Source organism: Brienomyrus brachyistius, chromosome 14 (genome assembly GCF_023856365.1).
Source record: "Brienomyrus brachyistius isolate T26 chromosome 14, BBRACH_0.4, whole genome shotgun sequence".
NCBI classification, from domain to species: domain Eukaryota; kingdom Metazoa; phylum Chordata; class Actinopteri; order Osteoglossiformes; family Mormyridae; genus Brienomyrus; species Brienomyrus brachyistius.
The window spans coordinates 24,750,567-24,775,843 of NC_064546.1; the positions used below are offsets into that span (position 1 = coordinate 24,750,567).

Sequence of the window (25,277 nt, forward strand, 5' to 3'; positions counted from 1 at the left end):
GAAGGGTAGCACCAGAAACAACCCACCCCTCGCCCGCTGGCTTCCAAAAAGACTACCATCCAAGACTGAAATCCGCATATATTGGTCTGTCATCTTTTCTGTAAAACCGTTCTCTGTGTGTAGAAATGAATCGATAATAATTTGAAAGAGGATCACAGTGGTCATTTTCAATGTCCCCCTCAGGCTTTGCATAAAAGATAATTTGGCTAGATTATACCTGCCCCCCTCCCCCACCCCAAAAATACACATATTACTACTTGAAAGAGTATTTGTAAACTCAGTTTTTACTGGTAATAATTTAGCATGCAACAGTGCTAACCCTCGGCCCCCCGTAATCACAAAGCCATGTGCCATGTTCTGTTACGTTCCATAACTTGCCCGTGTTCCGCTCTTTTTGGCCCTTACCATATGTGGCAGCTGGATATTAGCTAAACTGTTTATCAGTGACTGGCTGAGGGTTGCCAGCTCATGCAGGAGAGACTCATTTTGCTGTTCAATCACCTTGTTTTCTTCCTCTATTGACTTCAGATTAGACTCCATTGTGGTAATCTAGAAAGGGGGGAGAGAACAGGAGAGATCCACAGACCTCCGTCAGGTGGCACAAGGCAAGACCATGCCCTCCCAAGCGGTGTGCTTTGGGAGTAACAAGGTGGGCGGAACATGTGGCTAATGACTGACAAGCACCGCCCACAGTATTTCAGAGCCTGGAGTATCTCCCATCACATGCCTTGAAATACATTTTACATATGAAGAAAATGCATAAGCGAGGGTTTTAATGGAAAAGAAGAACAAACTGAAACAGTATTTTCAACCAGTGTAACAACTAATTGTCATAATTCAGAGCTGCTGTTTGTGAAAGACCTTTTTTAGCCAGAGTCTTAATTAATGAGTCCTAGGTCTCTGAAAGGCCTGTTTACTTCTTTCATTTGCAGGCTACGCCATTTGACTGCAATCAGTGTTTAATTTAGCAGAGTTTTTTTCTCTCTCTCCTCCCTGCTCTCTCAGCTACATGTGCGAAAATGCATGAAACGAGGTCGCAGCCGAATATGTGATCACGCCCCCTCATCTCCTGCTTTTCATTTTTGCCGTGACAGCGTTCCGGCGCCGTCCCCAATGCGGAAGCACACTGAGGAAGCCCCCGTCGAGGCAGATCTGAAGCCCCCCGCTCCTGCTTCCGGGCGTCTTTTGAGGCGAGGAACGCTCCGAGTGACGTCTCGGCCTGCTTCTCGCCGCGAGCGTCCGCGCGCGCCTCCCCCAGCGGGCCTCCCTAGGAGCGCGCTGTATTATAATTAGGTCTGTCGCATTTCCCCGCCTGAAACGCCATGCTACCTGAGCTCGCTCCTCGCCTGAATAATCAGCAGCCTTTTTAAAAAGGTTTATTCATAAAATAAGTCATTTTTGGGGAGCGTTTCAAACTTTTCACAGAAAGGCGACAAAAGTCTTCGGAAGGACAATTTAAACTCATTCCGCCAGGCTGTCTGGGCAAGAAGACACTGTTTACATCAATTGTTTTGAATTCAAAAGCCTCCCCGCCCACCTTTAAAATATGGAATCAGTCGAGAGTCAGTGCACATGTGATCTCTAAAGGTTACGAGAGCCATGGACACTGAACCTGAAGCCTAAGAATGTCTGATGACCTTCCATGTTTAGTACTGCACAGGCACCGTTAGCGTAATACACTTCATATTCCTGTCGATAAGGGTGATCACACCCGACTGTCTGAAATGTCTGGGATTTCCTTTGTTTCATGCTGACATTTGCCATCTACAGTCATAATACTTTCTATGTACATGATTGTGTTGCTTAGATACTGCTCCTTGCGCCCATTCCCCAGTGTCCTCTCTTTCAAAAGCCAAAATATGGTCACCCTATGTCAGTCAGGGTTGTACATTTATTATCAACCTGCATTTACACACACACACACACATACACGTCTTACCTGTGTTCTAAGTTTAATCATATCTGCTTCCACTTGTGAATTAGATTCATTTAAATCTTTGATTTCTTCGTCCAACTGTTTAATTTCTTCATCATTTTCTATACCTAAAAAAAACAAAAGCATGCATGAAACGGGCCCAATTTTACCAGCAAGGAGTTTGTTTACGTGTGTCTTAGCCGCCTGAAAGCTGCATGCTACTGATGGATGCACGGGTATTATGTCGCCATGGTTACCGAACCGTCTGAATAATTCGCGGTAAACCTGCCGCTGTCGCTTGGCGTTTGGCATCCACCTCCGGCGGCTTCCTGGGAACAGGAAGTGACTGTCTGGCATGTGCCCCCCCCGATCCACCCACACACACACACACACACACACACACACACACACCTTGATTTTATTTCATGTACTTGCACACAGACACACCTTTAGAATACATACAGCCTTAAATGACAAATTTGTAAAATGGATGTATTAAATATAACATGGGGATTATTATAAAAAATATCAGCAGGAACGGCAGACTGTAAAAGTATATAAATGCATTTTGTTCATTTAACAGCCAGGTTGCTCGGAGGACCCTGTACTTTTGCACCTTTAGGGTGTGACTGGCAGGATATTGCTTGCATTTTTACGCTGGCAGCTTGGAATACACAGGCACATCCGCGCACACAGACGGCCGTGAGCCCGATGGGGTTAAAGTCACTTGGGAGATATGAGCAGTTAAAAGTCGCAGCAGGTCAGGTGCACAGACCGCCGTAAGCAGTGATTATCCCTCTGCTTTTCTGCGTGATTGAGAGGCGCTGATTGCCAGGCAATCATCACCTCTTTGTCTCCGCCTGAAGCCAGCGCAGCTGAGCGCAGGCCATGCATATTTATGAACGGCGTCTGCTGCAGGCGGGTGGGTGGTGTGGGGAGGCGGCAGGGCTAGCTGGAGTGCAGTATAGCGTGGTGCAGGTAGGCGGCAGTGCTAGACGGAATGCAGTGTAGTGTGGTGTGGGGAGGCGGCAGAGCTAGGTGGGGTGCAGTGCAACATGGTGTGGAGAGGGGGGCACAGGGCTAGGCAGGGTCTACTGCAGAGGAGTATGGGGAGGCGGCAGGGTTAGGCGGGGTGCACTGCAGTATGGTGCGGAGAGGTGACAGGACTAGAAGGGGTGCATGGAGGCGGCAGGGCTGGACGAGGCACGGTACAGCGAAATGTGGGGCGGCAGCAGGGCTAAGCGCAGGGTGCAGTTCAGCATGGTGCTGGGAGGCAGCAGGGCTAGGTGGCATGCAGTGAAGTGTGGTGAGGCGGCAGGGCTAGGCGTGGTGCAGTGAAGTGGGGTGCGGGGAAGCAGCAGGTCTAGGTGGGGTGCGGTGCAGTGCGGTGAGGCAGCAGGGCTAGGCGGGTTGCAGTGCTGTTCGGTGAGGTGGCAGGGCTAGGCGTGGTGCAGTGCAGTGCAGGGAAGTGGCAGGGCTAGGCGGGATGCGGTGCAGTGCGGTGAGGTGGCAGGGCTAGGTGTGGTTCAGTGCAGTGCGGGGAAGCGGCAGGGCTAGGCGTGGTGCAGTGCGGTGAGGCGGCAGGGCTAGACGTGGTGCAGTGAAGTGGGGTGCGGGGAGGCGGCAGGTCTAGGCGGGGTGCAGTGCAGTGCGGTGAGGCGGCAGGGCTAGGCATGGTGCAGTGAAGTGGGGTGCGGGGAGGCGGCAGGTCTAGGCGGGGTGCAGTGCGGTGAGGCGGCAGGGCTAGGCATGGTGCAGTGAAGTGGGGTGCGGGGAGGCGGCAGGTCTAGGCGGGGTGCAGTGCAGTGCGGTGGCAGGGCTAGGCATGGTGCAGTGAAGTGGGGTGTGGGGAAGCAGCAGGGCTAGGCGGGGTGCGGTGCGGTGCGGCTGGTGTGCTGAAGTGTACCGCATTACCGTTGCTGGCCCGCTGCTTTACTGTTAGCATCTCCACGCCCGACATCCTGGCCTTCTTCATGGCCGAAGTCGCACGGGGGCAGCCTGACAGACTGGTGGGAGGGAGAGGACCAATGTCACCGTCAGCATGTGTCATCCGTGCCCCAAGCATGTTGGCCTGAGTCCCGCGGTTGCGCTGCATTTGGGAAGCGTGTGGTGAATTTTCCCGGAGGTGGAAGGCACAGACCAAATGACTGACCAGACCTGTTCTCTTTACCTAACAGTGCACTGGGATTTTATTTTTGTGTTTTACTTTTATTGCTCTGCTCCAGTGAGCCGGAAGAGTCCTCCCCCCCCCCCACCCGAAAGACAAACAAATTAAATATAGACACACCAACTGCTCAAATAACTTCTGAATCCCTCCACCAAGCTATCCCCAATCGGGCCAGCAGGTGGTGTAATAGTTAAGGTCATGGATTCGCAATGCAAAGGCTGCTGGTTCAAGCCTCGGGGGAGGGGCGACTGTGGTAATTAGGCAAGGTAATTGTAATGAACTGCTAAAGGTCAACCATCTATCTTCATAAATGATCTAATTGAAGAAGTTCATCGGCTAAATAACATAAAAGGATATAACCGTGGAATTCCTTGGATTCAGTCTCAGATGGAACTCTACTGTCACTGTGGATCAGATACTAATCGCACTGACCCACCTCCTGTGTGTTAGGAAGCTCCCACTAACGTGTCCCGACCCGTCACAACCCGGGGTCGGGCAGGACATGCCGTCCGTCTTCCCGGACTTCCACGTGAACTGGGAGCCATTCATGTAACCGTCCTTCTGTCGTTTGGCCGCCAGGGGGCAGCCTGATGCACTTCGGTGAGATGCATACTTCCCCGTCACGTGACCCTGCCCATCGCAGCCAGGGACAGGACACCTGCAGGCCAGAAATGAACTCAGTGAGCCCCCCCCCCTCCGGTTGTCTCGCACAGTATTCAAAATGTGAGTTGAAGGGAATCTTTTGAAGACGAAACTGTCACAATATGCTAAATATGAGTCACCAGATCTGAGCAGCAAATCACGGCTTGTACACCCCATTGGCAGAAATTTCTAGATATCAAAACTTTGATTTCGAACGTGGACGCGTTTGACCAAAAACAATTAAGCTTCGACAACTGCTACTGAAGACCAATGAACGGTTATGGTACGGTGGACCTTAAACCCATCCTGCCCATCCAAATGGACCAACCACCGAGTGACGGGCCCAGTGAGAGAGCGATGAGCAGATACTACAGCTGACATGTCAACTGAAGAATTCCCAGCTTTTACACTCACTTCACGACGTCAGCTGCGAGTTTGTTTGAAAAGAAAAACAGAACACTGCAAACTTCTCTACCCTGCCAGGTACAAAGGTACTGCTCCTAATGTAAAAATGCTGTTTTTCTAAAACAAATGCATACTATTGAGAAATAACTACTTAGATGCTGAAACCGATGTACTAGATGTGTTCGGGTAAAATCACTCGCGTCTCCAGCGTACTGCTCTCGCGTGATGCAGCTGACGGAGAAGGCCGGGTTACTTCCAGTGTTGGCAAGATATCAGCAGAAGTGAGGCTTATTGAATGATTCTTGAAAAATAAATGGAGTTCAGTGCCTGGCCTTCCATAGAATTCATAATGCGAGGATTTTTTTTTCTGCTGTAACAGAATGCGGCACCGTGCATAGACTCCTAGTGGAATGTGACTGGTCCAAAGGCCACAAGTTGGCCTGGCTTTGCAAGGCTGTACATGGGCTATAGAGACTGGCTTTGGATTCAAACTGGATGCAGAGGCAGCAAACACCTTTAATAATTGAGGAAATTTTATCAAACAAAAACACAATAGTCAGAGCTCTTGATCAGTGCTGGACTGACCCGCTAGGGGGCACTCTACCTGATGGGCTCTTGGTCCTCTTTATCCTCTTTACTGTGCGTTATTTTTATCCCACTCTTTCTCGCTCTCGGGCACCCTGATAGACTGAAGGGTGATGGGGGGGGGGGGGGGGGGAAGGGGTGGACATCGAGTTAATCAACTTGTCTATTATCAACAGACATTAAAGTAAAAGAATGGACTTGCGCTGATGAGTCATTCATTTGTAAAAATCCAAAGCTAATGGCTACAATTTAACATGAGCCAGACAGACCCTATTCATTTTAGCTCAAAAGATGCACAGGGGCTTTGCGTTAGCAGAGCTGATGCACTTTGCGTTAGCAGACAGGTACGTCGCTTGCCTCTGTGCCCCGCGTGGCTCCTTACCTTCTGTGCGAGGCGTAATTCCCGGTGATGTGTCCCGAACCATCGCACCCTGGCGTTGGGCACCTGGTGAAGGGTACAACATAATCGGTGAAGGAGGTGCCTGTCATGACCCCGAATGCCCTCTCCCCATTCCTGCCATGCCTGCTATAAAGTAAGCTCCTCCTGTCCAGTCTAACGGATGTGGTCCAGATTCATGCTGAGATTGAGAGATTGATGTTGGCAGACTCCAAAGAGAAACAATGCACATCTCACATGGCAGTGAGTACATAGGCTGCTGGTAGTGGTCCATGTGTGATTTCAGGTTAGGAGACATGACACATTTGGGGCTCCGGTTTATTATGTTTGTCTTGGGGAAAAATCTTTTTGTTTCTGTATGTGAAAAACAAATCAATAATCTAATAATGACTCTGAACTGTAGCACAAACGATCAACTAAGATATTGTTAACAGACGATTTACAGAACTTACCTGTGACCTAGATTATATACCAACAAAAAAAACTTTAAGAAGGAAAAATAATTTTAAATATCTGACTCTATCTTCTCACCCCTCCCAAAACAATTGACAATATGTCTGAAAGCCAAACTAAACAAATAAAACAGAACAAAACAAAGAGCGAACCATTCATTTGAGGCCTTACTTGAGCTCTTGCGAGTTGGTGGCCATCATACTTCGAATGCTTTTGTCAGCTAAAGGACAGCCAGAAAGACTGGAAAAATATACGAGGACAGGAACATTAGCGGCGCGAAGGGCCGGTGGAGCGAGCCACCGAAGCACGACAGGCACACACACACACACACACACACACACACACACACACACACACACACACACACACACACACACACACACACACACTTACAGACACGCGTGCAGGCACACGCACGCACACACGCACAGAGAAGAGAGTGTCAACGCAAAGCCATGGTGCGTGAGCAGAGACATTGGGCCGGGAACATACGCGGTTAACGCTCTGAGTACTGGCCTTCGGATCATTAACGGCCATTAATCACCTTAATCGCTAAACGAATGGGGCTGGGGTATGGCCGGTGTGTCGACAGATGCTCAGCAAGGTGGACTAGCTAGGATTCCCAGAGGAATTAGGTCCACATGGTACTCAGAGGGTTAACCGACAGGGTGAGACTCTGTGTTGTTTGACAGCATTGTCGAGGTAAGCTGAAAACAATAAATTGAAACGACTGAATCCACCATGAGAAAATGAAGTCACACCTTCTATGTGAAGCGTAATTACCGGTCACGTGACCACTTCCATCACACCCTGGTGTTGGACATCTGTCACCAAAAACATAGATTAAAAAATAAAACGGAACAGAACAAAACAAAAAACAGCCAAACAGAGTATGCTTAAGCACGTTTGAAGTTTTTTTCATTGTTTCCAGTTTAGCTTCACTGTCTGCTAAAGTTTGTTTGTTTGTTTTTCTAAGGACATCCTAGGGAGAAGCTGCAACATGAACAGGTAAAATGAGAATGATGTTTTATTACAATAAAGCATCAAAAAATAAAACGAAAAAAAGCCAGAATACATTAGCTAATAACTCCGGGTCAAATGAAAGACTCTGCATTATGCTGCATATGTAAGCATGCCAGTTGTGCCAGGGGGAAACAGCGGGGTCCCTCTGAAGCAGGACAACAGAGAGGAAGAGAGAAGTCAGACGGGGTGGGGGGGTGGAGGAAGGCAAACAGCATCCCCCCCCCACGCTTACGTTATCAGGTCCTTTTTGCTTTCCTTGCAAGGGGCGTATTTGGACTTGGGGCTGGGCACTTGGACGTCTCCCGGGTACTGCCGGTCCTCCAGGATGTCGTGGAAGGGATCCAGATCGTCTGCCTGTGGGGGGGGGGGGGGTGTGGGGGAAGTGGGGGGCAGATGATGGAAGGAGGGTGAGGGAGTGTCGCTTGTCTCGTCACGCCCTCCACTGAAAATGGATTTCTCAGCCGGCTGAGGATTCGACTGCGGCGTCTCCCTGACAACCGCGCCAGACTTAGGCCGGGATTATGTCGAAACTCCAGCAGCGCCTGTCGACTCCGATTGATGGCAAAGCCCTTTGGGCTGGGCGTGAAAAAGGGAGGAGGAGGGGGGGCGGACATGCAGGGAGCCAGAGGGAGATGAGCTGCCAGTCAGAGACATGAGCAGAGGGTTACCGATCCAGGCCGATGGCCAGAAAGTGGGCTGGTTTTGTCTCAGGGTGGATCCTGTATCCAGGGCCTTTAAGTTAAACCCTGTACCCCTCCTCCGACTGCTTCGGGAAAACACTAAGCTGTATAAAGATATTTTGAGTCATCACAGAACAAGGCATGTGGTAAATACCAAAATAGACCAGCGAAATGGCAGAGAAGGTAGGACAGCTAAAGCTTCCGCCGAGACTTGGGCCCGCAGAGGGAAAAGCGTGACCTCAGGAAGCAGCAGGAGCACCACAGACGCAGAAGCATGATCTGTTCACTGTGTTCTCCAGACTCTGAGGCGTTAAAGACGGCGGGAAGAAGCCCCGGGCGAGGCACGTGTCCGAAACGCCGCCGCGTTTTCCGACCTCAGAGTCGGGGGTGTGCTAAAGCTCATCTTTTATCGCAAAACAAAAGGATGCAGGCAGCTAGAGTGACGTGTCCTTGGGAGGCAGCGGGAAGGAAGGGGACTAATTTGGGAACCAGGCTTAGCCGGTGCAGTTTATTAGTACTGTGGAAACACGAGGCGCATCTGCACTTTTGCCGCAGCCTTGGACGGTGATCATTTTAATGCGACGGATACTGAAGTCTGTGCAGTCTGCAAGCCCGCATGCTGCTGTGTAACGGTGTCAATCATGGCCTTCGACGAGAGCGTCACGCACAAACTCAAACCAGCCTGCCGCGTCTGTGCCGGGAATCGGTAACAGATTCAGCGCAGTGTTATGGCATCGAATGTTACACTAGCGACTGGTGTGCTGGAGCATAACTGACAGAGGAAGGAGCTGCCCTCTCGATCAGCCACTGCAGAGAAGCAGGGCTCAGTTTCTTACGACTGTCCACAAAGAGCAATGTCCTTGTGCCGCAGTTTTTGGTAGATTACGGTAGATCCATGACAACACACACAGCTCACGACTCGCACGTACTTCCGCATCGCCTAATGTTCCAGCTCAGAATCCCTGGATTCGGGGAGCTGCCTACTGCAGGCGCAGTGTGTGCTCCTGCACACTAGATGGCGGTGTGGCAAAGCAGAAAAGCCCCACCACACGACCCCTCAGCCAGGAGACACTGCAGGCTGCCTTCAGGCCTCATTTTATGCGTGTGCAGCACTCAGCCCAAAATATATTTACTGCCCCCTTTTCGGCAGGCTGCTGTGAAGTAAAATGCAGGGCTACACTCGTACACCATCGATTACTTGGTGGCAGCCGCCTGCCCTCCACCCTCCCCCTTAAAAGGTTATCTAAATCAATCAGATTGTCTCATGGTCTGGAACTTTCCATTATTCGTATAGGAAATCAACAAACATTATATGTAAGAAAAGAGACAGAGATGAGTTGGCAATTCTGATGCACAGAAATGTTGGTTTACATTAAAATGATAATTAGTGCTGGACAGGCGAACGTCACCAATGGACCTTTAGCTTTTAAAAAGAATCAGGATCTCCACTAAAACGGCGGCATCTCTGAATAATTGCCCGGCTGGTAAGTGTAGGTGCAGGCGAGCCAGGCAGGCTCCATGTATACCTCCTTGGGGTCGTCCTCATCGATGCGCTTGATTTTGGTGTAGTCAACAGGCAGGTCCCAGCAGTCGGCCTCGCCCATCTGGTAGCAGCGGCTGCTGAGCAGGGCCTGCCTCTGCGGGGACATGGGCTCCAGCGGCGTCAGCACCGCACAGCCGTCACGCTCGCCCCCGCGCTGCTTGTTCATGCTAAGGTCTAGCGTGCCATTCTCATCCACCTCGATGTCGGGGTTCTGATGGGAGGGGCGAGAAAGAGGGATGCAGGTGCTCAGCTTTTGTGAGATGACAGAACCCGGGATCGGGGAGGGGGGTCACCTGTCACCAGCCCTGCCCGGACCCCAAGTAACAGTTCAAGGCTCCGCCCACTCACGTTCTGTCGATAGCCTCCACCCACTTCTGGCTACCACCCCTAATTGGACGGTCTATTCTCTGTGCATATAGGACCCACCTATTCAATGGGGGGGGGGGCGGCCCTCGCGAACGTTTTGCCCAGGGGCCCACACAACCCATAATCCGTCCCTGCTGTCAGCCCAGGCAGGGCCTCCGCCATTCCCCCAGCGGCCGACCCGTGGTCCCGCTCCCCTGCAAATCAGTGCAGAAGGCTGTGAGCGGGAGGCTGCTAGCGGATCTGCTTCCTCTGCCGGCCTCGTGAGGACACCCGGCGCGGGCCTTTCCCCACACATGCCCCCCTCCCTCCCCTGCACGCTGCATTCGCTGTGGGGGGGGATGTGCCCCGTTGGCGACCTTTGATTCCGCGAGCGAGCCGAGCCGCGGTGGTCCTGTTTGTGAAAGCGCCCCCCCCCCCCCCCGCCCCCGCTCTCGGCAGTGATGAGGCAGCACCGTGGGACCCACCGCCACCGCAGGTGCTCGGCGCGGTCTCCGTTAGATGGAGACATGACACCGCAGCCAGCTGAGCATGAGGCAGGATCATTCACCACTGAGCTGGAGGGATGGGGAAAGCCTGCGGGGGGGGGGACTTTCTGCTACCATGCCCCTACCTGATTTTTGGTGAAATCACTGTACCATATATCTGGCAGCTCAGACTGTGGAAGTATAGTGACCTATCAAAGCCCTTTCCGCACTCCCCTTTCTGCAAAGGATTTCGACCTGCCTGGTTATGGTGATTGTCATGGCAACCCAGATCCCTATGATGCTGAAAACAGGGCCCGTCCAGACCCCCTCTACTCTGCCCCGTCTCCCTCCTGAGCCGCACACGCCATCGCCGTGCTCCTGCCTGGTATTTCCCTGTGTCTTTTTTTTCTAAGCTGTGTTTTTTCTTATTTTTTTTCTTTAACTAAAAATCCTGGAAGCTGGGGATTTTTGACTTTTGTCTGTGAGAATCAGAGTGCAAGTGAGAGAGAGAGAGAGAGAGAGAGAGAGGGAGGGAGAGAGAGAAAGAGAGACAGAACACCTCCCCACCTACAGCCCCTGCCCCCTCCATCTCCTTCGTACATCGCCGCGTAGGCGGTCGGGAGCTAATTGCATGCGAGACCTGTGATAGGATTGTCTGTCCTGCTCCTCTGCAATTAGGCTGGGGGGCAGAGCGCTGGACCTCCCAGGTCCTGCTAAACTCCCCCCGCCTTCCCTGAGCTATTAGAGTTCCCCCCACCCCAGCATTCTAGATAATCATCCAACATGTCGGCTGTGTGTGTGACCGAGTCACTGAGCCATGCCCACGGCCAACAATACTGCATCCTGCAGGCCCTCAGAGGTCACTTACCGCCGGTGGGGGGGCCGTCATACTTCCTATGTTTCCCCACAACGGCATGTAAGATAACAAACATTCATACACTTAAGTATGATACAGTAATTCATAGATTTCCATTTGGGGGGTGGTCATTATATTAACACTGCTTGCTGTGAAATTAAACGAGAGGCATGGGAGTGCCAAGAAGCTGTTGTACCATTAAGAGAGGTCGAAATAGAGGTATAAATGGCATGTGCCACACACATGATCCGGAGGGCTGAGATACACTCGGGGCCAGGCGTGGGACATGGGCTACAGGGGGAGGGCCATGCGTGGGCCACCGTTGCTGCTGTTTGCCTTTCTCCTGCGGCTCCCATGGGAGAGCATCCCGTTTAATGAGAGTGGAGAGGAAGGACAGGGACTCTGGGCTGTCCGGAAGGTGGTGTGGTCCGGCCCCTGCACCCCGTCACCACAGGCATGCTGGGAGATCATGTCCGCACCGAGGCCAGGAGCCATAAATCGTGCCTAACGAGGTGTTTTGTTGGTCTCGGAGGTTATATATGCCGGTAGGTTAATTGCTGTAGGCAGCCTTTTTATATATTTTTTAATATACTGCAGTATGAGTTTTGGTTGTCTGGAGGCAAGATGATACTCTGCTTCGATATTATCTGTACGTTACCCGTTAGTTATGTGAGGGTATGGGATGTCATTGATCGGTTAGTTTTCTGCAGATTATCTGTTTGTGCTTGTTTATTTGATTGCTCTTTGCAGGGTATTTGCGGTTCTCTGTCAAGTTGTCGACAAATTATCCGTTTATGGTCATTAGGTATCTCTTGGCTTGACTGCAGGTTATTTGTGTTGGTAAGTTGCCTGTAAGTTGTCTGTAGGTTACTTGCTTGTGCCTGTTAGTTATGTGTTGTGTTGTCTGCAGGTTATTGCTTATCTCTAGGTCACGTTTCTGTGGAGTACCGGCAGATACTAACAGCGGGGCAGGGACTTGACGATCGGGGTGGGGGGTGGGGGCTGTAGTCCGTCACTCCGGGAGCTTCCTCCAGGCACATTAGACTCAGCAGGGGCTCAAACATCCCCCACCCACCCCCTGCCCGACGGCACTGTCACCGTCGATGCGGGGCGGCCGTTTGTACACTGTTTTCCCATTTTCACGATCGGCTTATTTCAGCTGATAATACCATGGATACGCTCCTTTATCTTGGATAAATGACATATTTGGCTCATTGCGTGTCGCCATGGTTCCTGGCGTCCCCGCTGTTTTCCATATCTGATTCTAAAAAAAGGAAAAAACACCGTAGCGGAATACTGTAATAGCCGCTGGTTCCTTAAAGGGCCGCGCCCATCTGAATTCCCCATCTCCCCCATCATTACTCACATTACCTAGAGCGACAGCAGCTGTGGAAATCGGGGAGCCTGCGTGTGCGTGGGACCCAGTTTCGGCTAGATCGCGTCTCATGAAATTTCTGTCACAGCTGGAAGTCCCTGGGCACCCTGGGCTCGGCTAAGAAAGCTCCGGAACCGAGCCCTAACGAGTTCGGAGGAGACTCCCCCGGGCTCCGTCACAGTCGAGCCATGGGAAAGTCACAGGATGAGTCCCGAGTTTATATAACCCTGCGACACATTGGTCCCTCCCACCCAAGCCTCGCCGACCAATCATAGCCCCAGGGCTGGAAGGACAGGATGCGTGCGAGGTGGGTAAGCCGGCTTACCCGTGAGCAGAGGTCCTGTGGCTTATTGGCCAGGCCCTGGGGCAACTCGCGGCAGCGCGTGGACAGGTTGAGGATGGCGGTGGCGGCCATGTGCGCGGCCTCCATGTCGTGCGTGTAGTCGAAGCTGCTCTTGCTGCAGGTGCTGCTGGCGCTGCTGCCGCCTCCACCTCCCCCGCAGCTGATGCTGCTGCTGCTGCTGCTGGGGGCGTAGCTGCTGGTGGTGCTGCTGGCCGGGCTCAAGTTCTTACAGTAACGCTTGGCTGCATGTAAGAGGGACACACACACCAGCAGGAAAGGTCAAGCATCACGAACACAGTGTAGCACAGGGCTAGAGACAGACATAGCAGAACCGAAATCACCGAATCACATTATATATTGAATAAGTGGACACAGATAGATGGTCAGGTTGACACACAGAGAGGTGACTGTCTTGTTGGCGGTTGTGGCCGTACCATCGTATCCCTTGGGGGACGAGTCCCGGCCCTGGACTTTGGGCGCGATGGCTCGCTTGCCGTAGATGTGGTTGCTGTCGTAGCCCGAGCTGTAGTCGAAGCTGGTCTTGGAGTACTTCTCCAGCTCCTTGGCCAGGTTTGAGCGAGGGGTGGTGGTAGACACGTTGTTCTTGTAGCCGTACTGTGGGATCTCCAGCTGTTTCACGAAGCACATCGGCCTAGGGGGAGTAGAGCGGTGGGATGGGCTGTGAGATGCATAGGGTTAACAGAGTCACTGTTCTCATCTGCATCTGAAGGGAGCGCAGTTTGCACAGGGACAGTAAAAGCTGCTAAATTAAAACTTAGACAGTACTATATGACAGACACATTTCTGAAAACAGCACAGCTATAAACCTTAACCATGGCTTGAAAGCATGTTGATATGCTGATGGCCAGGCACTAATTAACAGTTAATGAAAACCATAATTATATTAACTGTCCGTGGAATTCTTAACTTTATCTGAAATCATTGTAGAGATAAATTATTGCTGTCGTAACATAAAATGACTTAAAACACTTCTGGAAATGCCGATGAAATCAATAGTGGAAGTGCTTGATGCTGACAGTATCATGATGAACATGTAGGTTTGTTCAGTGTAAGAAAACACACACTGCATAACAAGCACTTTACTGAACCACATTTGGAATAATTATGGAAATATTGTCAAGACTTAAATGCCCCACCAATAAAATACACTGGATAAGTCAACTGCCAGTGCGGTACACTGGATAAGTCAACTGCCAGTGCGGTACACTGGATAAGTCAGACTTGGAAGGTTCAGAGGTTGCAGGTTCAAATTCCAGGAGAAACCCTGCTGTCGCACAAGGCACTTAACCTGAACCACTTCAGTAAATCTCCAAGCTACAGAAATGGGTAACAGATTTTAAGCTAAAGAATAAAGGCTCAGTATACCTCAGCACACTAAATCTTGTGCCGGAATGGGTTTCTAAGGACATAAAAGAAGATGAAGGTGTCATGCTGTGTGAGGGCCAGGGGTCAGTACCTCAGCACGCGATCGGACGCCTGGTTGGACTTGCTGCCATCACAGGTTTGGTGCTTCTCCTGAGCCTTGGCCAGCTTTTCAGCAGCAGCGATGGGACACCCGGAGAGGCTGCAAAAGGGCAGGGGGACCCACTTAGCTTCATGCGAGCCACCAAGTGGCGAGGCAGGTAGGGCTACCCGGCTTAACACCAGAAGGTCACCGGTTTGCTTCCCGGGGAGGCAGGGAGAGAGCTCTGCCTTTGCAGCGCTAAGTCCGATTCCTTCAGAAGAATCCAGCTGCGTAAACATGACCGCGGCCGGAATCACCCGTCGGCACCTGCTCGCTAACTTAATGACAGGAGCGGCAGTAATAACGGTTCATGCTCGGAACGCTGAGAGCGCTATGCGCGCCATGGCCCTAGAAGATGAGGGAAACGCGCAGCCTGCCTGATTACTGCCAAGCACGTACAAGCAAACGAGGACAACAATGAAAAAAAGGAAAAACAGAACGAGCACAAAGAGAAGTCCAGGGAGGCCAAGTGGAAAACAGCAGGCTTAATTTGGGTGGTTGTGCGAGGCCCGGACGAGGCTTTGCATTAAACGCGCTCTCTGCGGCATACAGAGGGAGGGGTGGCTTGCGCGATGCTGATGGGACCAGCTGAGCACATCCAGCACTGGCATCTTCACGCCCACCACCGTCTTTCCAAGCAGTTTCAGGCATACTATGTGTTTTTAGAGCAGGTGAAGGTGGAGACATTCCCCCAACACTTGCTTTTCAATGGCTGTTCTCTCGAAATGTGCTCCTGTTCGTGTGGGGAGGCAGCAGCGAATGTGTCCACGGTCAGACACGCAAACACACACAGGCGCAAACAAACGCATAATCGCAAGCTGACAGACATAAACGCAGGAGCAAAATGGCACCCGTGATTGGCTAAATGGCACAGACCCACACGCAGACACACACACATACACACACTCCCTTATACACACACACAGGAGAGAGTGTTCTCCGCCAGCACCCTATTCCGCAGGGTCAAGCCAGGACGCCACAGATTTCAGAGGAACAAACTGTGATTCTGTGGCAACTGACAGAGAGATTATTGATTAGCTGCGTTTCCATGACAATTGCATTAAGAGAAATGAAAAGCCTATTTTTGAGATTTATTTTGCTGCCTTCAATTCTGACAGCTACTTCAGTAGATGTGTGCGTGTGTGTGCAGACCGATAGAATGTTCCAGAAAGAATCACTAGCAGGGGTATAACGGAGATGTGTATGTGCGTGTGATTAGTTGGGGGGGGGGGCAGAAAGCAGCACCTTCATTTGGTCTGGCAAGACGGAGAGACCTGCAGGGAGGTGTTACACACACACATGCAAGTAGTCCCACTGCGGTGTCTGGGAGGCGTTAATGGCTGCCACCAGGCCTCGTGTCACACAGCATCTGCTGTGCGTGACAGCCTGCCTCCGCTGCCCCTTTCCGGAAGCCTTTCATCGTCAAGCTCCAAACAGCACCCCCCGCATCGCCGCCCGGGTCCCATTTTCCCTTCTGTTTTTGCCCCCTCCTGGCTGCCAGGCTGAAGTGCACGGCTAATGAGGCGGCGGCAAGCGTAAGAAGTCCACTCAGAGCGACTAAATAAGGCACGAAGCCAAGGCGTCCACGCAGAGACGCGGGAGCTTAACGAACGGCCTTTTCCGTACCACTGGCATGTCTGCATCCAAAGGCAGTTTAATGAAGAGAAAATCTCACAGGAACAACAGAGCTGCACAGTTTCTACCTTTTTCCCCTCAATTGTTTTGTGTTAAAAAGGTCTTTATCAAAAGGTTTATGAAAATTGCTTCTTGTGACCGCAGTGTTTAGAAGGAAAGAGAAAAGCGAGAGACAGAGGACTGGTCATACGAAGCGAAGTCACGTGACATGAGAATTGACAAAACTTGGTCATGGTTGGGGCATCCTCCCGGAACTGTTTTGGATCTCACTGCCACCCTGAGTGGTGTTAGAGGTGTTAATAAAGCAACATTGACCCCAAAGTGGTCCTGCTGTTTTTCCCTGAGCAAAATTGTTTCAATAAAACGAAACTAAAAAACAAAAACAGGACACATATGAGATATATGTATATAGCTCAAAAACATACAGAAACATGCTGGGAATAATCTTATATTTTAAACTCCGTAACATGTCTTTCTGACTGCTAACCACTGAAGACACAACCAGTCCATAAATGATGGTCTAAAAAAACCCAAATGAGACGATCACAGTCGTTTGATGGAAACCAAACAAGAATGTTGAAAAAAGGAGGAATCAGAAAGGTAGGTAGTGCAGGTGGGATGGTGTGGGCAACTACCTGGCCGAAGGAGCACTCACCTGCGATGGGAGTTCCTGTTGCTATTGACATGACCGCGTCCCGTGCAGCCGGGTGTGGGACACTTAAGAACATTCTCATACATTGCAAGAACTTGACGGACAGAGATTGAGAGATAGGGAAGGGTTAGGAGTCCCAAGAACCAGTCATTATGCTTTGATTAGTCATTGCATGGCATTCAGGCTAAGGAACAAGCAAGACACGGGGGGATGACTATGGGAGGATGGGGGGAGGGGGGGGTCACAGCATGCGAACGAGGGAACAGCAAGCCACATCACCCATTTCACAGACGCACAGGAAACCGGACAGAAAAGAAGGGTCAGGTCACATCTAACCACGGTCACACCATGTCTACTGTTATTGAGTAAAAACCAAGCCTGTCTGAGGGAAAGATGTCTTATGCATACACATAAATCGAGTCAGAGATACAATGAGAAAAAGAGTAGGAAGTGATGGTGGCTAAAGGTGGTTTGGAGCTCTGACATCAGCATGCACTCAGCTTCAGCTCCATCAACAGTGCCTCTGTAATTGCACAAACAGCCCTCACTGTCTGACAAATGTGCCTCAGCAACATGTTCTTAATCAAACATATTTGTGTTCATCTACTCCGTAGGACATTACGCGCTGAAGGCGCTCCACACTGGAGGAGATGCTCAGTCTACCCTTTACTGTTGTTTAGAAGATCCACGAAAACACAAGCATGGCCACCGTCTTGAGTGATGTGAAAATGACAGGGCACAGAACACTAAGTGACAAACGAAATCCCTAACCCAGTGGTCATCAAAGCATTAAATTAATGGTTTAAGTCGATTTGGAATCTCTTTCACGCACAAAATAATCTTTTCTTGAAAACAAAAGCTTATGTCTACTATTTAAACTGAAAAGGATTCACCAAGCATGTAAAAATTAGGATGAATTGAGATGAAATTTAGCCGTCCTTTTCAGCATTTTTGAAAGCTGCAGGTTCTGAATGAAACAAAGCGTCGCATTAATAATATATCGTCCACTCAGCAAGACAAATCTTTTAAATCAAGAATGGTTTAGCAATTTTACGAAAGCAATTTCCCCAAAGAAACGTGTGACTATTTAGGTTTGCCGTAATAGTCCTTTCCATAGAGGTTATTGACCACAAAAAGGGCTTTTGGTGGGGTTGGGGGGAAATGTATTCAGGGGCTCCTCGGTCCCAGATAATGCATTTTCAAGCAGAAATCTGTCAGTATTTCTGGATAACCATCACAGGTCACCTTTAAACGGCATTAAAACTGGGAATAAAGGAATTAGATTGCATGTCTGTGTGTGTATATGTGTATGTGACACAGGCATACTCGTGACATCGCGAGGTCCCAACCTACGGCAGTAATCATCATCCTGGTATTAGACAGTGCCTGTTCAGGGAGTTTCACAAGCAACCCTAAATTAAGCCACTAACAGACCAATCACTGTGACCAATGCATGGATACAACCGCAGAGATGCAAAGAGGCAGATTTGATTGAATCTCTCCCTTAACCAGAGATCTTCTCAAATGACACCTAATGCCAGCTTTGGTATATCAAACAAGTCACTAAGGGCCATTTCTTTGGAAGAAAACATCATCTGAGAAACTAGCCTTTGATATGCACTGTGAATGCAAGAAGAAGGCGGTTGCCATGGAGAAATGAGGGGGTTACCAACTGGCATAACTGGCTTTCCATTGGCTACATTATTGGTCCCCACTGAGTAAAACCAGAAGGTGATTGACAGCACATAATGATCTCATCCACAGTGATTGTCAAAGCTTAATATCCCCCATCATTAATATTAGGTAAAGTCAACTGAGTGCTCTTGAGGGACTCGAGGTTGGTGGCTGCTGAACTATAGCATGGTTATAACCACAAAGGAAACATCACAGGTCACAAGGGACCTAACATGTCCACCTTGACAGGTGGCCTGGCAGGAGCTTCTCCTGCATCCTGACAGACAGTTCTCAGCCTCCACCTCAACGTCAAGAAAATAATGGATGTAATCCCCAAAGTCAATAGCCTGACTAGGTGGAGACGCAAACTCTTCGTAATCTTCGGCAGTTAGATTGGACACCCAGCATTTCAAAGGTTTCGTTGAGTAAAAACACCAGCATTACCTTCGGAAAAGGATGTAATGGTCGCCATAGACTCCATATCTGGGCCTACAGCATCAAGCAGATTAGGATGTGACTGAAACATCCACAAAACTGAGATAAGTAGCATCATGCTAACAAGTAGCTGAAATCTATTCAAACCTATCAAGCATTTCTGAAATATATTTTGCAGTCAGACCAGTTGGGTGACTTAAAATGAAAAGTCCCAGCCTGACAAAAGTCTGTTCAGTATGCAGCCTGGTAATCAATCGTAATCCTTCAGCCCGACTCAACGACTTAAATTCAGATCATAAAGATGTCGCCATGGTCACAAAAGCAGTGCTTATGCAAATCTCTTGCGTAAACAAGTCTTAGTTCTTATCAATTTTTATTTTATTTTTTTTGTTTGACTGCCGTTGAGATTGAAATGACTTTGAACACTTTGATGCTGGGACAATAAGAGTTTAGTGCACGTGACAGATGACCAGAAAGTGTGTCCCTGGTAAACGGCACTATGAAATTAGAATAGAGGAGTATAATCCTCCTCTGAATGCTGAAAAATGTAGCAACGAAGATTCACTTCCTGGCTGTTTGGGGCTAATGTTTACTGCCACTGCAGCCGATCGACAGCATGAAAGCTGGGTAATTAGTGTTTATTCGAGTGGATGTAATTGGACAAAGAGAAAGGAAGATCTTCACATGATCTGGCAGTCAGCGGAAAGCACGGATCCACTAACGCACCCGAGTTTTGACGCGACGGCGAAATATAAAATTACGGCACTTTCAACATAACAATGATTGGGTGTGACCTCCCGGCCTGAAGGGTGGTGGTGGTGGTGGGGGGGGGGGGGTTGTGCCAGAATAATGCTGGAGTCACAGGCAGTGCAGCTCATGTGATGTGCCAAGCAACAAGCAAACATCACAGACACGGGGGCAGGCAGACGGTCCAGAAATTGTGGAGGTACGACAAAATATAAAACCATGCAGAATGAAAATGGTGCTGAAGGGATGAGAGAAGGCATGCGTGGAAATGTGCAGAAAACAATCAACGGTCTCTACGGCGATGGATGGCCGGCCAGTGCTCTTACTTTCTGGCGGTACCCTGTCTTTGTGGGGACACCCCGACAAGCTCCGGTGGTGGGGGTATAGCCCAGTCACATGACCCGTCCCGTCGCACCCAGGTGTGGGGCACCGGCTCTCCTTCTTTTCCGCCCGCAAAGAATCTGCCAGCAACACAAGCATACGCATCAAGGGGCTCCGCATTGTCGAAGACAGGCATGCTCTCCCCATCAGTCCCACATACACGTATCACTGCTGATCACTTCGGAGATCTAACTGGCTGCCTTCGTAAAACCTGCACCGTAATGTCATCTGTCTCTAGAATCATGTCAGATGAGGGAATCCCAGGACATCCGCTGAGGTTAACATGAAAGAAACATAAGGGCAAAATAACCCATTAGAAAACATGGCCGTAAAAATATCATCTGAATACTTCCAGTACCTACACTTTTGGGGAAAAAAACACTTAAAATGTTACAAAAATCCATGAAGCTAAACACCCCCTATGGCTGATGTCTTTTTTTTCCCCTCCAAAAATGGTAAAAATTTTGAAGCTTCAAATATGCAATTTCATATTGCCCTGTAAACGGGGCCTGGCTGTGAGATAACGAGGAAAAATGTGCTCCGTGCGGAAGGCTTATCAGGCGCCTCGTTAATGTGTTTGAGGGTGACTATCGGCCCAAATCTCCTCCTGCACTGATTCCTGTTCTTTCTCCCCCCCAAACAGACTGGGGCGTTTTCAGGCAGCCGCGGTACCGGATGACTGCGGGGCTTAGAGACGACAGTCCAGGCTTCGGTGCCCCCTGGCGGGCCGAGACGATATGCAGAGAGCCAGCCGGCACCTCAAGCCTGGCATTAAGTGATGGGCAATGCTCCCCCCACCCTCCATCTAGCCTTTTGCTCCAATATGAGCAGTGTCCTGGGAACACTTTACCTGGCAAACATTAATCATTAACAGAGAAGGGGGGGCTAGCTTTAGCTCAGGTCTCTCTGTTTGCTAATCATGCCTCCATTTGAGGCAGCGTCGACGTTCCGGGATGGCTCCCATAATAAAAACAATAAGCTCCCCAAACAAAGAGTGCTCACTCTCTGCACTGTCAATTAAAGGCACCGCTAAAGCACATATTGACCAGTGCTATGAGAACCCAGGGGTCGTCTATTCATTTATCTCCGTCCTGATATTACAGGGATTCCCTGCGGCGCCTCTGACATTGAGGCCATGTCTCGAGGCTGAACGATAATGGCTGCCCTTTCTGGATTCACCTGTGTTCTCTTCCTTATCGATCGGGCTGAAAGCGAGACCAGACAAAAGGAAGAATGGGAATTTCAGACCCCCGGCTCTATGGAAGCGAAAGGCATTGAGCGACCTCTAATGAAAATTTAAAGGTGGTGTAACCTGGTACACCCTGGCGTTTAGCTGGGATTCAAAATGATCCTGGAGACTTTTCTCTTTATGGGGGGGTGGGGTGCATATTAGCTAGACTGTTGAGCAGATAGATATTTCTTGAATGTCACATCTCCACACCAGGGTTTGTGGAGGCGGGGTTAGTGCAGGAACACAACACTGCACATGATGGGGGAGGGTGCATCTGGGTCTGGTAAAGGGTGAACAGCTGGGTTAGGAAACATGGAGGTCACGGTACAGCTGGAGAGACCCACAGTGGGGTCAAAGTGGGGTTTTTTTTATCAACATTTCCAACCAACGAAGGAGTATGGAACCTGTTCCACAATGGCCCATCGTATTCTATGATCGAGCCGGACAAGAACTGTGGTCCGATAAGTCTGAAAGGATTCACTTTTCAGGGAAGGACAGCGATGTTCACGAAACCTGACCTTACCTAGGGTGTTTGCCTGTGAAACCCTGGGGAGAGAGTGGAGCTCTAGGTGGGGGGGGTAGAGGAAATGAGCACATTAGCCCAGCCCTTCCTGCTTTAGGGGAACGCTTCATTTAACAATCTGAATTTTAGCCCTGTCTGCCGCTTCACGAGGCGAAGGGGGAACCCAACCGAGTGGAATGCATATTAGGAGGCAATAGATATTGATTGTGGCTGGGGACGGGCCTCGCTTTGCATAGCAAGCGTCTTCCGCTGCCTCGCCGTCGCCGGGATAATTAATGTGCAGTCACGGGCCCTGCCGTTTGTTATCGGTCATTCGGATTCCGTTCAATTCCCCATCCCGGTGTCTCTGGGGGGTGGGGGGGTGCTCTTCAATAACTGTCATGGCGTTATTGTTTTATAAATCACAAGGCTCCCTAACCGGGAGCTGGTGGGCTCTATGTGCGTAGGCCATACGCTGCGATGAATCGGTACCGGGGGCTCGCAGTCGGAAGAGGAGGCGGTCACCATGCTAACGCCCACGCTCCTCTCGCTCATCTAGAATTGTCACTGCTGGCAGGGGGACGCCCGCCACCACGCTCGCCGCGTCTGTGAAAATCACATCCGTGCTGCTATATTTGCTTTTTTTTTTTGGTTGCCGCTTTTTTTTAAGGCGAGATTGTAGCAAGGTGTGTTTAAAAGGCGTGATTCTGACCCAGTGGATCCCTCGCTTTCTGGGAATGTTCCAAGCTCCTCGCATTCACTCAGCCTTCTGTTTTTTCCTTTTTCTTCTTCCCCTCCCTTCCTCCGCTTGTCGCATCTCCTGCTGCATGCAGGTGCTAAGCGCTTGGATGAGGAGAAAAAAAAAAAAAAAAAGATGCAGCTGACAGATATTTCGCCGGAGGACCTGTCACGGAGTTCCCTCCTAATTTAAATTATGGCCACACTGCTGAAGCTCCCCCCCGCCCCCCCCCCCCCCAACACTACTCCAACTGTCTCGCAGGTAAGTGGTAAGCAACACCTGAACGTGGGACTAACACCGCAGTTACTTAGCCTGAGATGAGTCTACGTGCAAGTCTGGCTAAGAGCCCATTTTTCACCGATGTGGGGGACGATCGGATGATTTCTTTCTTTCAGGCTGCTGGTATGCACCACCTCAGCTCCACCCCCTCAACAGCCCCCCTTTCCGCCATCCGCTGCTTGCGTCCCTTGCTTTCCCCCCCTATAAACGGTGCCCTAACATTTACCCGTGTTTTCGTTAGACTTCCAAGCAAGCTTTTAACACAGAGCTAACTGCCATCTGCCCTTGTTTCCGTGGTGGAGCTGACCCATTTTTCCACGATGGCCGGGGGAGGACCAGCGAAAGGGAAAAAATAAATGAATAAAAATGATGCTGAATATTCTGAGCAATCGTGACGCAGGAACTCGCGAGGAAAGCCTCGGCCTAGGAATCATCAGCGCTGAATTGAGTTATTTTTCCAAAAGTCACACGCCGATTTGCAGTGAGTGTTTTTTTTTCCTTCTTCCGCAAAGCCCTTCCTGGGTTTAAAAATAGGCCACTGAGTGCAGGCGGCATCCCAGGGATGAGATTTGCCGTCCTAACAGGCCGTGCAGATTGCTATTACTTATGCCTGACAAGCCCAGCCTCTGATGTTGCCACGCCGGCCTATTTTAACAACATAAGCCGCCGCTGCCACGTGAATTTTCGGACTGACTGAGGAGGCTCTTCCTGGGTACATCGCCTTGCGAGGTTCCCGCCCAGCAAGCTGGGGTCCACTTCTGACAAGTAGGAGCAGAGTGACCGCACCGGCTCGATGTGAGTTCACTTAGGGCTGTCGATGCAAACTTCTGCCCTTTGCACATTCATGACAAGGTATTAATGAGGAATACTGCAGTGTGCTTGTGTAACATGGCCCCAATATTTGAAATATATTGGCCCATGGGGACCAATTAGTAAGAGTTACCATGAATTTTACCATAACACCAGGAACCTTCTCTAAGGGCAGGATGGACATGCTCCATTGCCTGTTGGGTGTTATGGGGAATCATCTTTACAGGGTCATTTTCTCCCAATTCAAGAACTCTCTTCTGCAAACCTGGAACAAACCCCAGCTGCGCTGAGATAGCTCCCCATACCTTTAGGGTAGTACGGCTTCTTCATGCCATCGTGCAACCGTGCCTTGCGCTCCTCGGCACAGCTGGGTCTGGAGCCGCTGTCCTCCTGCATCCTTAGAACGTCCCGCTCATGCCGGGACGCCTCTGTGGCCATCCGGTCCCGCATGGCCTTGGCCCGCTCTGACTCAAGGGCAATGGCTTTCTCCAGCAGGGACAGGTTGCCCTTAGTCATGTCGAAGACCTCCTCGGAGCGGTCCGAGGCCACCGAAGTGGCGTCCTCGTCATGGTAACCATCCTCCCTGGCGCAGCTGGAGAAAGTTTTGGACCCAGGGCTCAGCTGCTCTTCCAGCTTCATCAGGTTGACCATGTCTGAGTAGCTGCGCTCCGCAGCACGGCGATCCTCTTGCCCCTGATGGCAGTCGACATAGCCAGACTGTTGATGTGGGGCTGGCTGCGGGTTCGATGTGTGCCCGGGGTGCTCGGCAGGCTGTGTCTCGCTCAGTTTGCGCGCCAGGTCAAAGCACTGGTTCCGGAGGCACTCCAGACTGCTAAGACACACCTCCTCCTCGCTCTCCTCCGCCTGTCCATTGCTGGTAGGCTTGCCGTGCAAGGCTCCTCCCCCATCCACACCATCCAGTGTGCTGTCTGCATAGCCTCTCCCATTGAGGTTCTCAGATAGCATGGCGCCATGCCCCTGCGCCAACAGCTTAAGGGAGTCTACCGTTTCCCGAACGACATCACTGTCCACGTCCAGGCTCAACTCGCCCTTTCTCGTGCCCCTCTCCGCCTCGTCGTCATCCTCCTCCTCGGCGCTGTTGGAGGAGCTGCTGTTCATCTCCGACTCGGTCATGGCGCGGTAGGCTGCGTCCTCTGCAATCTTGCCCAGGTTCAGCAGGGACTTGGCCACCAGCTCGTCGTAGTTCTCATACTCTTCGTTGTTGTTGTCGTCCTTCTCCATGGTATTCCCAGTCTTTGAGTAGATGCAACTTGCCTGGGCATCCTCTGTCAGACAGGAAATGCCATTTAATGTCATTTCAAGGAAGGTACTTAGGCGTCTGAAGACATTCCTACCCACTGAGCCTGTTTTTTCATTAGATGGATAAGCCACATCTTGCTGTTAAGTAACGTGTATGTCGATGCCATTAACTATAGCTGGCTGAATGCAAGGG

At 50.5% G+C, this 25,277-nt stretch overlaps 1 protein-coding gene across 12 annotated transcripts in view; it reads right to left on the reverse strand.

Moving 5' to 3' along the window:
• myt1lb (myelin transcription factor 1-like, b) overlaps positions 1-25,277 on the reverse strand; it is a 73,939-nt gene that overhangs the window by 6,081 nt on the left and 42,581 nt on the right. For 3 of the 12 annotated variants that reach the window (XM_048975277.1, XM_048975278.1, XM_048975272.1), the window contains 15 exons: positions 24,130-25,110; positions 20,209-20,343; positions 17,030-17,120; positions 14,692-14,799; positions 13,649-13,866; positions 13,197-13,456; positions 9,794-10,021; positions 7,820-7,941; positions 6,736-6,804; positions 6,097-6,159; positions 5,734-5,817; positions 4,519-4,740; positions 3,830-3,921; positions 1,940-2,043; positions 406-549 (listed from right to left, as the gene is read on the reverse strand). In XM_048975277.1, the coding sequence (XP_048831234.1) occupies positions 406-549; positions 1,940-2,043; positions 3,830-3,921; positions 4,519-4,740; positions 5,734-5,817; positions 6,097-6,159; positions 6,736-6,804; positions 7,820-7,941; positions 9,794-10,021; positions 13,197-13,456; positions 13,649-13,866; positions 14,692-14,799; positions 17,030-17,120; positions 20,209-20,343; positions 24,130-25,110 (2,921 nt within the window). Of the gene's footprint in view, positions 1-405; positions 550-1,939; positions 2,044-3,829; positions 3,922-4,518; positions 4,741-5,733; positions 5,818-6,096; positions 6,160-6,735; positions 6,805-7,325; positions 7,389-7,819; positions 7,942-9,793; positions 10,022-13,196; positions 13,457-13,648; positions 13,894-14,691; positions 14,800-17,029; positions 17,121-20,208; positions 20,344-24,129; positions 25,111-25,277 lie in introns of all 12 variants that reach the window. The other 9 variants (XM_048975279.1, XM_048975269.1, XM_048975275.1 and 6 more) reach the window with 5 other exon arrangements.